A 14,601-nucleotide genomic window follows, 5' to 3' on the forward strand; every position below is an offset into this window, starting at 1 on the left:
CTCTGTTACAGACTCACCACAAACTTGCAAGTTCCCAAACGAAACACTTTGTGAGAGGGAAGTGAAGGCTGGAAGGCTGTTGCGATCACTTCTCTGGAACACCCCCAGGAGACACCCTCACAAAAAGACAACACACAGGAACATACTCTCTGACCTGGCTAAACTGCACTCAGTGCAGGACTGGACATGGGGGTGAGAAAAAGTGGCTTGATGCCTCTTTTCCACAGCTGATCCTGGAACTGATTGGGATCCAGTCCTTGGTGTAAGCTAGAGAAGCCCAAAGGGCTGTTCCCATAAGTGGGGATGGCTGGAGCCCAGAAGCACCCTAGTTACACCCATGTCCATTGCTATGCCTCTTGTCCCGGATATGGGGAGAGGTGGCATCACCCAGAGCATCTCCTCACATCAGGGGAATTCCCTGGTGACCAGATAAGTCAGCTTTCCTCTGCTATGTGCGTCCCTGGAGCCAAATCAAGCAGCTGGAGTGAGGCTCAAGATCTGCCCAGCATTTCCACCAACCTACACATTGGAGAATTTGGAAATTGGCTGTTAAAGTGTGCAGCCAGTCTCCCTCTGCCATCCCTCCCTATGCAAACACTCACATAACCTCCAGCCCACATCACCCTCCTATTGGTAGCTCTGCCCACCCTTGGGAATTGGTGGTAAATACAAATCTGCTGTGTAAAGTTTAGTTCCAATTTCACGGGCCAGGTAGGATTTTTGTGCCATTGGAGAACGAAAACAGGTTGAAGATACAGCAGTGCATTGAATTGAATTTAACCGTTAGTAAAGATTGAATTTTTGGCAAAAGCAAAGAAAGCTGTTCCATGCAGGGTGGCATTACAGACTTGCATAGGATAATGGAGTATGCTGAGCCTGTGCATTGTAGAATCTAAGGTATTGTTTGAAAGCACATGGCTATTACATACTGAATAGTTGTGTATCGGGTACCACCATCACCATGTAGGAATGCAGGGCTCTGAATGCAGGTGTTGGTGTGTAGTAAATGCTTTCCCACTTGTTTACATTGTCATGGGAAAAACTGATGTTGAATGAGGGTGGAAGCTGGTTGGTATAAAAGGGCCCCATCTAAACCTCACTAAAGTCAATGGAAAGACTCCCTCTGACTTCACTTAGCTTTGCATTAAGCCTTATGTGAAGGGTATTGAACTGCTAAAGTCTAAGCTTTCTGTTTCGGAAAATGCATGTGGTTTCTTTTCCACAAGTTTTCTTTCTGTAGCTTGTTACAAAGGGGTAAAAATACCTTTGCACTCTTATCTCTTATTCACCATGGTTTTTGTTTGGGTATATAAGAATAGATATAAGGATAGATAACTTAAGCCCCAGTGCTGCAAACATGTCCTTGCTTCACTGCATGCACATGAGCTGTTCCATTGACTTCAGTGGGACTACTCACATCCATAAAGTTACACATGCACTTAAGTGTTTGCAGGATCAGGACCTTAAGAAGGAAGGACAGAACATTATTAACAGATGCTCTTCTTCTGCTGATTGAGAGCTTCGATCAGTCACTGTGTTGTGGATGCTGATTATTTAGCTAACATTAGTGTCCAGAGGTCCAAACTGGGATTGGGGGCCCCAGTTATGCTAGATTCATAGCAGAAGAGGACACTTCATTTAGGACAAGAAGCATTAAGGGAACATAACAAACACCAGGTGGGAAGAGGATAAGGTAACAGTAATAAGATTATGCAGTCACAATGTGTGCACAACTTGCCTGTTCCAAATCACTGCAAAATAGAATGTCTGTATAATAATCAGTGCCTGTTTCTGTTTGTTTTACCTGTAAAACTCTGCCATTGTCTGTGTGCTTTTTCCATTTGTTTCTAATTGTTGTCCCAGTCCCAGCTTCTATTTTAAAATCTCTGCTTTTGCTGATTGGTTTAAAAAATCTCAGCCTGTTTTTCTTTTTACAGTTCTATTTCTAAAATGCCTTCCCCTACTGCTTCCCATTTAAGTCAAGGAGTAACACTGCCAGAGAGGTGGCCTCATTATCAGCAAATAGAGGGGTCTGGGCAGGAGAGGAGACAGAGAGATGGATTTGTCATGAGCACAGTCAATCTTTTACACAAAGGAAACCAGGAGCCTGAAAGGGCAGGGGCTCCAAAGGCAGGAGTACAGACATATCTAGTGGAAGGAGACTTGTGGACCTTTATGGGCCTAGGAGAAGAAAGAGGGGCACTCCTCACAGCCTCATCTTGCTGAGCAGGGCTGGGGCAGAAGAGAAGGGGTTATAGTCACTAGTGGCACCAGACCATTAGAATAATAGAATCATGGAATATCAGGGTTTGAAGGGGCCTCAAGAGGTCATCTAGTCCAACTCCCTGCTCAGAGCAGGACTTAATCTCCAACTAAATCATCCCGGCCAGGGCTTTGTCAAGCCTGACCTTAAAAACCTCTAAGGAAGGAGATTCCACAAGCTCCCTAGGTAACCCATTCCAGTGCTTCACAATTGCGGAAGCTTCTTTGAGATAACCCCAAGCAATTCAGGGTATTGTGGGGAAAGCCAAGCCCTGGACTCTCAGACAAGGTCTTGGCGGGGGGGAGGGTGGTTGAAGGGGCACGTCTCTTTACAAGAAGGGGGTCCAAAGTTGAGCTGCGGAGACACGCCCCACCCTCCCGAGAAGAACATGGGACAGGCTAGAAAGACAGGAGTCTACAGGTTCTGCAGTATTTTTCTGTAATTTTCACATTAAAGATTCTTTGCTAAATGTTATTTTAAGAAGCTTCTCTAAACACATGTGCATCCTCTGTAGGGAAGGCTTTCAGTGACTCTCTTCTTATACCAGCGCTCCCCCAGGGGGACATACCTCCACCCATACCTGCAACAGGGGCTCCATATAAAGAGCAAACCTGAAACTGCAGGCTTTCCCTTCGGACTGTTTTAGGGCTTGATCCAAAGGTCATTGAAGTCAATGGAAAAACTCCTGTGGTTGTCACTTGGCTTTGGATCAAGCCTTTAGCAAAATAGGAACTGTGGTAAAGTTGCTGTAATTTGTTAAAATTGCCATCTCTGGGCAGCAAGATCTCTGGCAAACAGCTGACACAGTCCAGCACCCGGCAGCTATTTTCCCTTTGGTTTCTGTCCTGCACAGTTCAGTGACTGTTGGCGTTTACTGTGCACTGCAATTAAACTGGCTCCCTTATGCAACCTCCTCACAATCTCTGACTAGTGCGGGGGCTGCTGAAAATGACAGTGACGCCCCCACCTCGAAATAGCTGCTCTGCAGGCACTCACCCAATATCCCCAAGCACAGCGCGGCATGGAAAGCGAACTTCATCCTTCTCTCCTGGGCTCAGCAGACAGGTGTTGCAGGAGCTTCACTCAGAGTCTGTCTCCTCTGAGTCTGTGATGGCTCCTGGGCTACTCTTTGCCTTTTTATAGAGGGACAGGGCTCGCTGTGTTAGCAGAAGCAATGACTGGCAGTGTTTATCCTTGTTTCCCAATAGCTCCTCAATTTCCTCACCCCGCCTCCCTGCCCCATTCCAGTCAGCCCATTTTCAGGCAGCATTTCACTTGGCACTGAATCACACACATGCATGAGTGGGAGCAGGGCAGGTGCATGTCGTTCACCCAAGAGATTTAAAAGGGGAAAGTCCCACTTTGTATCATTTCAATTCCTGCTTGTCTGAAATACAGTGGGAAGGGCTATTTTCTTTGTTCCAGCCACCCCCTGCCTTACAAAGGCTAATCTCAGAAAACCGCTGTGAGAATCAAATCCAATCTAGACGATTTTGTCTTCTTTCCCATTAACTGTTGCCTTTCCGTCTCACCAAGGAGTCATTGCCTGTCCTGTATGCCTGGTCTTGGCAATTGGGACATTAGTCAGTGCCTCCGAGAACACCTGATAGCATGACTGTAATGCAGGAAGAGGAGTCAGTAAGAGGAACCTCACAATCACAGAGCACCTTCAATCCAGAAGGAATGAATCCAAAGTGCTTTACTATCCTGCTGAATGACTCACTTCCTTTGGGACATCCCTGGGTTGTCCTCGCTATACCCTTTCCTCGTCAGGGCCACCTGCTCTGGTGGCAGTGCTGGCTCTGCATTCCCCTGCAAGCCTCTTGTGCCTTTAAGAGGACTTTTGCTCTGCAGCTGGGATTCTCTAGGGGGAAGCTGACATAGTGTGGGGTGAACTGGCCGGAGCATAGCTAGGAACACAGCCTCTGGAGCGAAGCGTTGGAGCTAACAGTGCACAGCCACAGTGGTCTTACCACATCCTCTCCCTGCTCCCTCTAACGACTGCTCCTTCCTGTCCCTCCTCTGCTAGACTACCAGTTCAGGTGGTTGTGACAACTCATAGCTCTTACAGTCATTGAATCTCCTTTCTGGCCCACCTGGTTCTCACCTCTCCAAACTACACAAGCGGCAGCTAAAGTGTTCTTCCCCCACCACTCCTCCAGTTGTGCCAGCTCCCCCACCCTCAGATCCCTCCATTGGCTGCCTGGGTCTTTCCACATTAAGGCCCATATTCAGCATAGCACTTAAGCACATCCTTCACTTTAAGGATGTGCTTGACACCCACTGAAGTTAGCTCATTCTTCTCCTGAAGGAGCTATTCCATTGCCCAGAACCCTCTGCCGAGGCCATGCAGTTCAATCTAGCAAGAGCCATAAGTTCCAGAAGTTGGGACCATTAAGTTCTGAGCAGGTGGTTTTGGAAAATTTTAATCTACAGCATCTCGACTCTCCCAAAAGAAAAGACCCACCATCCTCTCTACACAGCATTCCTTCCCCAGCCCAATGCACCAGATAGCCACTTTCTCCATCCAAATCCCGCCTACTCACTCCATTCTTCCATGAGGCCCACAGACACTAACCCACTTCAGTATACTGCCGTCCCACCCTAATGCATAGAAAACAACAGCAAGGACTGGAGCATAATTATGATGAGGTATCTCTGTTCTTTAGGCCTCCCAGTATGTTCCTGTCCAGTCTTCAACTGGCCCATAGATATTCACGTATTTCTTTATTTTTGCATCAAGCAGCACCCAGCACTCAGTCTGGGATTAAGAAATAAGGATGAAATTCATCCTGTGCTAAGCCAGGCCTCGCCAGCACTAAATCCCTCAGTAATGCTTTGTGCTGGCCTTCTGCATGGAGGTGAATTTCACCCTAAGGGAATTAGTAAAGTACAGCAATAATTCATTCAGGGACGGCCAAGAGGGAGGGGTTCAGGAGCTGCCACAATCTGCAGCAACCACCAAGACTTCACACCGTTCTTCCCAGGCCAGCCCAGCTACCCAGAGGTTATTGTCCAAGATGCTGGCATTCCAAGCCTGGAGTTCCTAACACCGCCAATATCTGGCTACATCAGAAATGACTTTAAATTCTCCCACTTGTACGCATAGCATGGTACAAGGACGTGTATAAATAAAGCAAATAATGGGTGGAAGAATGTGGGCTTGTTACATTCCAGAAGGTGAGAGGCTTTGCAGGAGACGATAACCACTGCAGACAAGTTGTTTACCACTTACTAGCTGAATCAGAGGGGCTGGTAAGAAGCTCCTGTTTGGAAATAATCAGGGGCTATTGAGATCCCATGACCTACCCAAACTGGTGACTGTGCCATCTCTCATTCCACAATGACCGTATCATACTGTGCTCTAATGGGACCTTATATATTCCTCATTTAAAGAACTCCAGATCCTCAAAACCCGCTTTTTCATAATGCTTTAAAGCAATGAGAGACATTCATCCAGTCATTTCCTCTGGCTTCACATCAACTGTTGCCACGTGTCTTATTGCAGTTAGATTGTGGGGGTTTGCAAGTATCCTTTCTGCTGCAACTGATTTCTTCTTCTTTCCACTGAGCAAATACCGCTTTCTCGCACTGTAGTTCTGATTAACCTTGAGGTGAACATGGCATTGTGTGCTCCAGACTTGGAGGCAATGTCAGCACAGATCAGGAAAGCAGTGTTTGTTGTTCCCTGGTAGGGGGAGCACAAAACATTTGCTCCTATAAAAATTTTGCCCGTGGAATTCTTGGTGATAGGACAGTTGATTTAAAAAGAGACCCCAGATGTTTAGATTCTGGAGAATTTTCCCCACCAAATGGAAAAACCATTTTAGAGTGAGCCACATTTTACATGTTAAGAATGCCCTAGTCAATGGAGTGACAGAACCCAAGGGAAAACCCCTGGATGCTGGGGCAGGGTATTGCTGGTTGCGGAGCATTCACCTGGGAAATATCTTCCCCTGGAGCTCAGGATGAGCATGTGTCTTGCCTCTTTCGCAGGTCAGTGCAAGCCATACCATGCTTGCAGAGGCCTTGCCCAAATGAAGATACATACCGAAGGGCTTAGCATCTCCCAAGTCCCCTTGAGATTCTCCACCTCACATGCTCCTGAGAAATACTATCCTGTGGAAGTAGAGATGAGCCATAATCACTGACAGGATATCTTTTAATCTGCAATTCTACAGCAACAAGCACATTAGAACTGGGGAGGGGAAGACGGTGTAGGCTAGATTAAATGGACAGAGATAGCTAGATTAGATGAGAGAAAGAAGCTAGTGACTGAGCAATGAAAGGGTTAGGGTTAGCTAGCTGTTGCCAACATGTTTTTAAAAAACAATTGATAAAGGGACTACTCTCTTCAAACAGTGTCATCCAACTGAACATCTGTGCTTATCAAGTGGATTAAGGCATCTGGTGTTCTTCTCCATGCCATACGATGTACTAGAGTGTGTGAGAACCTGATGTGAGCTATGCATTTTCTGTGGTGGTTGTTTTTGTTTTACATACAACATCCGCACTACTCCAAAAGGAACCCTAAAGCAGGGATTTGTGATGATGACTGCTGGGCAATCAGCAGGGCTGTAAATCTACTTTGCACTAGCCTGCTATGCACTAACTGGCCATATGGACCCTGCTAATTTCCTAATAGTGCACTTCGATCTATTCCCATTTCAAAGTGGAGTAGATCAAAGTGCACTAATGAACTTGTAGTGTGCCATTTTCCTTTTTTAAATTTTATTTTTATTTCCTACGAATTTATCAGTGTTTCTCAAAAAAATTAAAAATGGGTGAAAATCAGTGCAAAAAATTAACTTCACAGCTTCCCAGGTATATATCAGGATTAATAGGGGGGGATGGGAGGACAGAAAAAAGCAACAAATAGAGAAAAATGAGAGTTTGTTGTTTATGAAATCATTATCTCTAGTTCCCATTATGAAACAAACAAACCTCTGTGCAGCACAATCTCACAGCGGTCCTTGCAGAGTGTCTTTTCCACGCTGGCTCAGAAAAGGCCTCCTCCAGCAACCAAAAAATGGGTTTCTAACCCCTGAAGCAGGGCAGGCACCAGCTTTTTTGCCATCCCAAGCAGGACTGGCTCTAGGTTTTCTGCCACCCCAAGCGGCAAAAAAAAAAAAAAAAAAGCAACCATGGCAGCACGATCATGCCGCTCCACTTTTCGGCGGCAGTTCAGCTGCAGGTCCTTTGCTCTGAGAGAGACTGAGGGGCCCACCACCGAATTGCCTCCAAAGGGCCAGACATGCCGCCCCAGTAGCAGCCGGAGGGCCGCCTCTTGGTATTGGCCGTCCGAAGCACCTGCTTCCTCAGGTGGTGCCTGGAGCCAGCCCTGGCCCAAGCGGCCAAGAAAATAAAAAGCTGCGATCAGTGGCATTTCAGCAGCTGCTCTACCGCGCCACTTCATTCTTCAGCGGCAATTCGATGGTCCTTCCCTCCAAGAGGGACCAAGGGACCCGCTGCCGAATTGCTGCCGAAGACCCAGATGTGCCGACCCTTCCCATTGGCCGCCCCAAGCACCTGCTTCCTTCGCTGGTGCCTGGAGCCAGCCCTGCCCTGAAGGATGCCAAAGAGACTAAACAAGAACCAGCACTTCAACAGTACCCCCATCCTAAAATCATCATGTCTCCTATCACAGAGGTGGGACACAGGAACTGGTGCCAGGAGAGAGCAGATCCAGTCACTGAGATGCAGACCCGCCAGCAGCAGGTCCTGTTCCTGGCCTGGGGGCAGGAGGGGGTCTCCGTCTGGTGGGTGAAGCAGATGGAATTCAGTGCCATGGGGCACCACTTCAGACAATGACACAAGCCCTGGCCCTGCTACTCACAGGGGGTGGGGTACATGGCACTCATGGCAGGGGAGGGGGAGGAGGTGCCCCATGGGAAGAAGGGGGCGGGGAGTACCCGGCACTGGAGAGGACAGTGGGAAGCAGATGGGCCTGCATGCCCCAAGGCAGCAGTGAATGGATGGAGTTGGGAGAGGAGCCCATGCCCCTGCTCCCTGCATTCTATCACTGCAGTGGTTCAGCAGGTTTCCTGCCCAGCTCACTCCCCCAGTGCACAGCTGCAGCAGCCAGGGCCAATCAGAGGGGTGCCAGGAGGGCCATTTGGCCTGGGTCTCAAGCACAAAGGGTGCCTCAAATCTAGACACTTGTTAATTTTTTGGCATTTGATAAGTTTCACGACTTATTTTTATGCACATTCCTGTCAGACCAAAAAGTGACACACACTTTCAGCTTAGAGCTGCAAATTGAAGCAAATAAGAGATGTGATTTGGTAAAAGACATATTTTTTAACTGATATAGATTTTGTCATATTAAAGAGTTTAAAATGTTCATAAATATTAATACACCTCTACCCGCTATAACGCGACCCGATATAACACAGGTTCGCATATAGCGCAGTAGCAGCGTGGGTCCGGAGGTGCTTTAAAGGGTCCGGGGCTCCGGCTGCTGCGGGGAGCCCAGGGCTCTTGAAATCACCGCTGGAGCCACTACCCTAGGGCTGCAGCAGCAGGGTTTGGGCAGCACTTTAAAGGATCTGGGGCTCTGGCTGCTACGGGGAGCCCTGGGTCCTTTAAATCACCGCTGCAGCCGTGCCAGCGCTACCCTGATATAATGGCGTTTCAGCTATAACGTGATAGGGATTTTTGGCTCCCCCCAACCACGTTATATCGGGGTAGAGGTGTACAAATATATTGGTTCTATTGGCATAAGATTAGACCGTGATGAACTTGTCCTCTCAGATCAGCTGATTACATAAACAAACCTCTACTAGTGGCTAGTGCTGGATCAAGTGTGTGTTGAAAGGTAGAGAATTGTTACATTTTAGTGTCTTCATAGTTTTACATCTAGTTGACTAAGCAATTATTTATGTGTGATAATTCGTCATTATTATCTTCAGAGGGTAGCTAAAAGAGGTGACTGGTTGGTTGGTTGAGCCCTAGCTTGGCCATCATCATAAGCTTTAATAGTCTATAGGCCCATATTCAAGGTGAAAATTTGTGAGGGCAATCTTGTACAATGAGTTTCATGAGGACACACGTTTGAAATCTTTGGACATTATCCCTCTGTCTGTATCCGTTTCTGTGTTTACTATATATATGTCATCCCTTTGTCTTCAGCTCACCTTGTTATATTATACCCTGTGTGCTTAAGTTTTGATTCAGTGATAAGGATAATTACCTGTCTGACTGTTCTTAATTAGTATTCCTTTGTTTTAAGTCTTTTAAGCATTTGTGTACCATTCAGCATTTGTGTACGTATTTACAGTAGAAGATTTCAAGTGTAGATAAGCTACTTATTTATAGTAGAATATTTCAATGTGGATAGGCTACTGTAGTGGGGCAGCTGCGCCACTCATAGAATCATAGAATATCAGGGTTGGATGGGACCTCAGGAGGTCATTTAGTCCAACCCCCTGCTCAAAGCAGGACCAATTCCCAACTAATTCATCCCAGCCAGGGCTTTGTCAAGCTGGACTTTAAAAACCTCTAAGGAAAGAGATTCCACCACCTCTCAAGGTAACCTATTCCAGTGCTTCACCACCCTCCTAGTGAAAAAAGTTTTTCCTAATATCCAACCTAAATCTCCCGCACTGCAACTTGACACCATTACTTCTTGTTTTGTCATCAGGTACCACTGAGAACAGTCTAGATCCATCCTCTTTGAAACCCCTTTCAGGGAGTTGAAAGCAGCTATCAAATCCCCCCTCATTCTTCTCTTCTGCAGACTAAACAAACCCAGTTCCCTCAGCCTCTCCTCCTAAGTCATGTGCTCCAGCCCCCCTAATCATTTTTGTTGCCCTCTGCTGGACTCTTTCCAATTTTTCCACATCCTTCTTGTAGTGTGGGGCCCAAAACTGGACACAGTACTCCAGATGAGGCCTCACCAATGTAGAATAGAGGGGAATGATCATGTCCCTCGATCTGCTGGCAATGCCCCTACTTATACAGCCCAAAATGCCGTTAGTCTTCTTGGCAACCAGGGCACACTGTTGATTCATATCCAGCTTCTCATCCATTGTAACCCCTAGGTTCTTTTCTGCAGAACTGCTTCCTAGCCACTCGGTCCCTAGTCTGTAGCAGTGAATGGGATTCTTCCGTCCTAAGTGCAGGACTCTGCACTTGTCCTTGTTGAACCTCATCAGGTTTCTTTTGGCCCAATCCTCTAATTTGTCTAGGTCCCTCTGTATCCTATCCCTGCCCTCCAGTGTATCTACCACTCCTCCCAGTTTAGTGTCAGCTCCTCTCAGGTTAGTGTCACTCCTGGGAAAAGGAGTGAAAGCAGCCAAGCTAGGCTGATTGGGGAAGCAGCCACAGCTGTGGCCAGCTCAATTAGGGCCCAGCTCACTCTGATAAGAGGGCTGGGGGCCAGGAGCTGAGGAGTCTCTCTCTTGCAGTGGAGAGTGAAGGATCTAGCTGCCTGGGAGCAGGGTACCAGAGGCAGAGCAGTGCTGGGCAAAGACAAGAGGAGCTGGGGAGCTCCAGCCTGGCAACTCCCCAGGCTGCAGGCCTTATGCAAGGCTTAATGAATGTATTGGGGCTGCAGAGGTGCAATCTGGGGTTAGGCAGAGGCAGCTGGTCCGAACCCCCTTGCCTGATGAGTGGCTATGACAGACTGCAGTTTGCCTCAGTGAGTGGGGGCTAGATGATGACTGGCAGTAGCCACTGAGGCAAGGTGGATGAGAGGGTTGGGAGTTCTCCTGGGAAGGGAAACCCAGAGTGAGGCGGAACTGCTGGGGCACAATCCCGAGGAAAGGGGCACCGGGGTCTGGGAGGGACACGGGGCCAGCGGCAGACAAGACACCGGTCTGCAGAGGGTACACCATATGCTGGAAAAGAACTAATTCCCAGGACGACCAGCAGGAGGCACTACACCAGTAAGTTCGCTTTGCTACAGTTACATATTTACTTTAGAACTTTTCAGGTGTAAATAGGCTACTTATTTATAGTAGAGCATTTCAAGTGTGGATAAACTACATATTTACAGCAGAACATTTCAAGTTGTAAAGGCTACTTATTAACACTAGAACATTTTAAACATTTAAAATTTCCCCCAAAGGTGGGAAATTCTGAAGCAATATCTTCCTGTTTCACTGCATGGGATGTCCAAAACTAGATGGTCTGCATAGATTGATGGTGTTCAACCAGTTGCGCAGCATTTGAATTCAGTGAGAAAGGCTTTAAATGAGCTTGAATCTCATTGCACAGGCTCGAATTGAACTTCAGTCTATTCAGAAGTACATGTCCAAATTTGAATGCATTCTGATGTCATCTTTGTGGATGTAGCTACTTACAATGATCCACCAAACTAATCTGGTAATTGAAGCACACAATGATACACTTGATGTTGAGAGGGATAACATTGAAAGTCTTATCAATGACATTCAACAGATTCATGAACAATGGGATACGATCCTGACTGAATCCAAATTAGTAGCACAGAATATTGGCATTTCATCTGAGTTCTCCACCAATCACAACTTACCTACTGAATCTGATGCCAAGCAGCATTATAGAGTCAATGTCTTCCTTGTCATCATTGACACTATTCAATCAGGTCTGCGCACTCCGATGGATCAAAGCAAGTTTGATATAACGTGGTTTCACCTAACGCGGTAAGTCTTTTTTGGCTCCTGAGGACAGCATTATATCGAGGTATATGTGTACTTGGACTTGGACTCTCTGGGGTCTTTCCTAATATCACAATGACATTGAGTATTTTAGTCAGTTTGCCTGCATTAGTGGCTTCAGGTGGTTGCACCTTCAATGTGTTGAAGCAGGTAAAGAACTATCACCGTTCAGCTATGGGACAAGAGCATTTGAATGGGCTTGCCATGCTTAATATCAAAAGCTAGATTTTTCCTCAATAATTAGTACATTTGCACAGAAAAAGGCTAGAAAAACACTTGTTAAATATAAAAATATTCAAATTATGTCTCACTCTTTTTTTGGTGCCTTATTTTGTTTTCATGTGTCCTCATTTTTTATTTTTATTATGGCCAACGGCGTCAAAAACTGGAAGTGGCCTGGGCTTCTCTGCACCTCTGAGAGGGCCTGGCAGCAGCCCTCAACCAGCAGTCATCTTCCCCTGCACAAGCACACTATGCCATCGCCAGGGTGTCTGTGAGCAGGGAGCCAGGTCAGGGAGTTCAAGCTGGTACAAAACCCAGGTAGAAATCAGACACAATCCAAATACTGGATTTTTCAAAACCTGGGAGTTTTTCAGAGGTTTTAGATAAAAACGCTGAAACCAAAGGGCTATAAATATGGTTCATTAATCAAGAAGCGGAATCAGTTTTTCAGCTGCTAGTTTAGTTTAGGACTAAGCTTTTGAACTTTACCTGCAAAGATGCACGTGCGTTTGTGCACCTAATTTGCACACCCACAGTTACCAAGATTGCATGTGCAAGTGAAGTAACAGTGCACAAGTGGCTAGTTAGACACATAACTCATTATTTACATGCATCAAAATGAAGGCTACAAACATGCTTACATGTTTGCACATGCATTGGAGTGGCTTCACTTTAAACAGGAAGGGGCTGATTACCTAAACATAAAAGTTCTTCTGATTGTTTGTTTTTTAAAACATTGGGCCAGATTTTCAGGTGATGTAAATAGAAATTAATGGATCTCTGCCAATTTAGACCAGCTGAGAATTGGGCCCCCTCCTTGTACTGCAACTTAGCATGACTCAATAAGTTGGCCATAAATAAGATGAAATATCATTACACATCATGAGTTCGTTGCATTACACCACCTTGCTGGTAGGTGTTCAGAAAGAGGATGCAACTGCAAAGTTACAGAAATCATGAAGAAATACAAATGAACAAATCTTCCTGACCAACCACAGACTATCAGTACAGCATAAACATTTCTGGCCCCAAAAAAAGGAACACGACTTGCACTCAGAATGAAGAAGTCAGTCAACAACCTGTTTCTTCATTTGCGAGTGGGAATAGTTTATTAACTATGTGTGTGTTTGGGGCGGTGCGGAGAGGAAGATTAGGGGGGAAGTTAGTGTCCATGTGATGATTCTATATTATTCAAATGTTAGCACTCAGTGAGAGGGAATTCATGCTCTGCAGAGATCTAGCTCAAGGCCTATGCAACAGTTAAGTCCCATGGGCTGAATTGACACTGAATTGGAGCTCTGTTCTTGTGCTAGTTCTTTTCACATACAACTTTGAACAGAGGTACCGAAACAGCAACAGGTATTTCAACCAACCTTTGGAGCATTGATTTCAATAGAGATATTCTTATTAGAAAATACTTATGTAACCAAAGAATTATGACAGATTGTGACAGTTTCCTTGACATCAGGTCGAACATGCCTCGCTAGCCCAAGTTATCATCATCATGAGTGCCAGCAAGAGCTGGGCAGAGTTTCTTCTGCCAATTGGAAATTCAGGGGAAAAAATACAGTTTCTGGGGCACCAAAACTATTCGTGGGTTTGGATCAACTTCTGCAAATGGGGTGGGGGAGAATGAGGAAAATAAATTCTGAAAAGTCAAAATATTTCACTGCTGTCTTTTCTAAACAGAACATTTCACCTGTCTTTGAAATGGAAGTTTTGTTATGAAAATTGCCCTTCAAAATTGTAAAAGGTTAAAAAAATGATTTTTTTCCATTTTCTGTCAAACAAAATATTTAAATTTGACCCCAACGTATTTGGGGGGAAGGGGTGCATCTGACTGAAAAAAATGAAACAGTTCATTTAAGGTTGACCTGAAATAAATTTTTTCTTTGGTCCGGTTTAGGCATGGAACAGAAAAATCAAGAATTCATCGTGCTCTAACCCCAAATTCACCTATAAGATCTTGGGGGTGTAGGGGGGGGGATCGGGGAAAAAAATCACCCCAAAGAAAAACAAAAAAGCCAAAACAGGCCAGATCCTCAATGTAAATCGGCAAAGTTCTGTTGACTTCAGTGGTTAATTTACACAGAATCATAGAATATCAGGGTTGGAAGGGACCTCAGGAGATCATCTAGTCCAGCCCTCTGCTCAAAGCAGGACCAATACCCAATGAAATCATCCCAGCCAGGGTTTTGTCAAACCTGACCTTAAAAACCTCTAAGGAAGGCGATTCCACCACCTCCCTAGGTAACCCATTCCAGTGCTTCACCACCCTCCTAGTGAAAAAGTTTTTCCTAATATCCAACCTAAACCTCCCCCACTGCAACTTGAGACCATTACTCCTTGTTCTGTCATCAGGTACCACTGAGAACAGTCTAGATCTATCCTCTTTGGAACCCCCTTTCAGGTAGTTGAAAGCAGCTATTAAATCCCCCCTCATTCTTCTCTTCTGCAAACTAAACAATCCCAGTT

General features: G+C 45.8%; 1 protein-coding gene across 1 annotated transcript in view; it reads right to left on the reverse strand.

Annotated features, from left to right (window-relative positions):
• Positions 1-3,428, reverse strand: part of TF (transferrin) — a 54,879-nt gene extending 51,451 nt beyond the window's left edge. Inside the window, exon 1 of the mRNA XM_030575766.1 lies at positions 3,260-3,428. Coding sequence (XP_030431626.1) covers positions 3,260-3,302 — 43 coding nt within the window. The 5' untranslated portion in view covers positions 3,303-3,428. The remainder of the gene's footprint in view (positions 1-3,259) is intronic.
• Positions 3,429-14,601: the final 11,173 nt, after the last annotated feature.

Source organism: Gopherus evgoodei, chromosome 9 (assembly GCF_007399415.2).
Source record: "Gopherus evgoodei ecotype Sinaloan lineage chromosome 9, rGopEvg1_v1.p, whole genome shotgun sequence".
Taxonomy (NCBI): domain Eukaryota; kingdom Metazoa; phylum Chordata; order Testudines; family Testudinidae; genus Gopherus; species Gopherus evgoodei.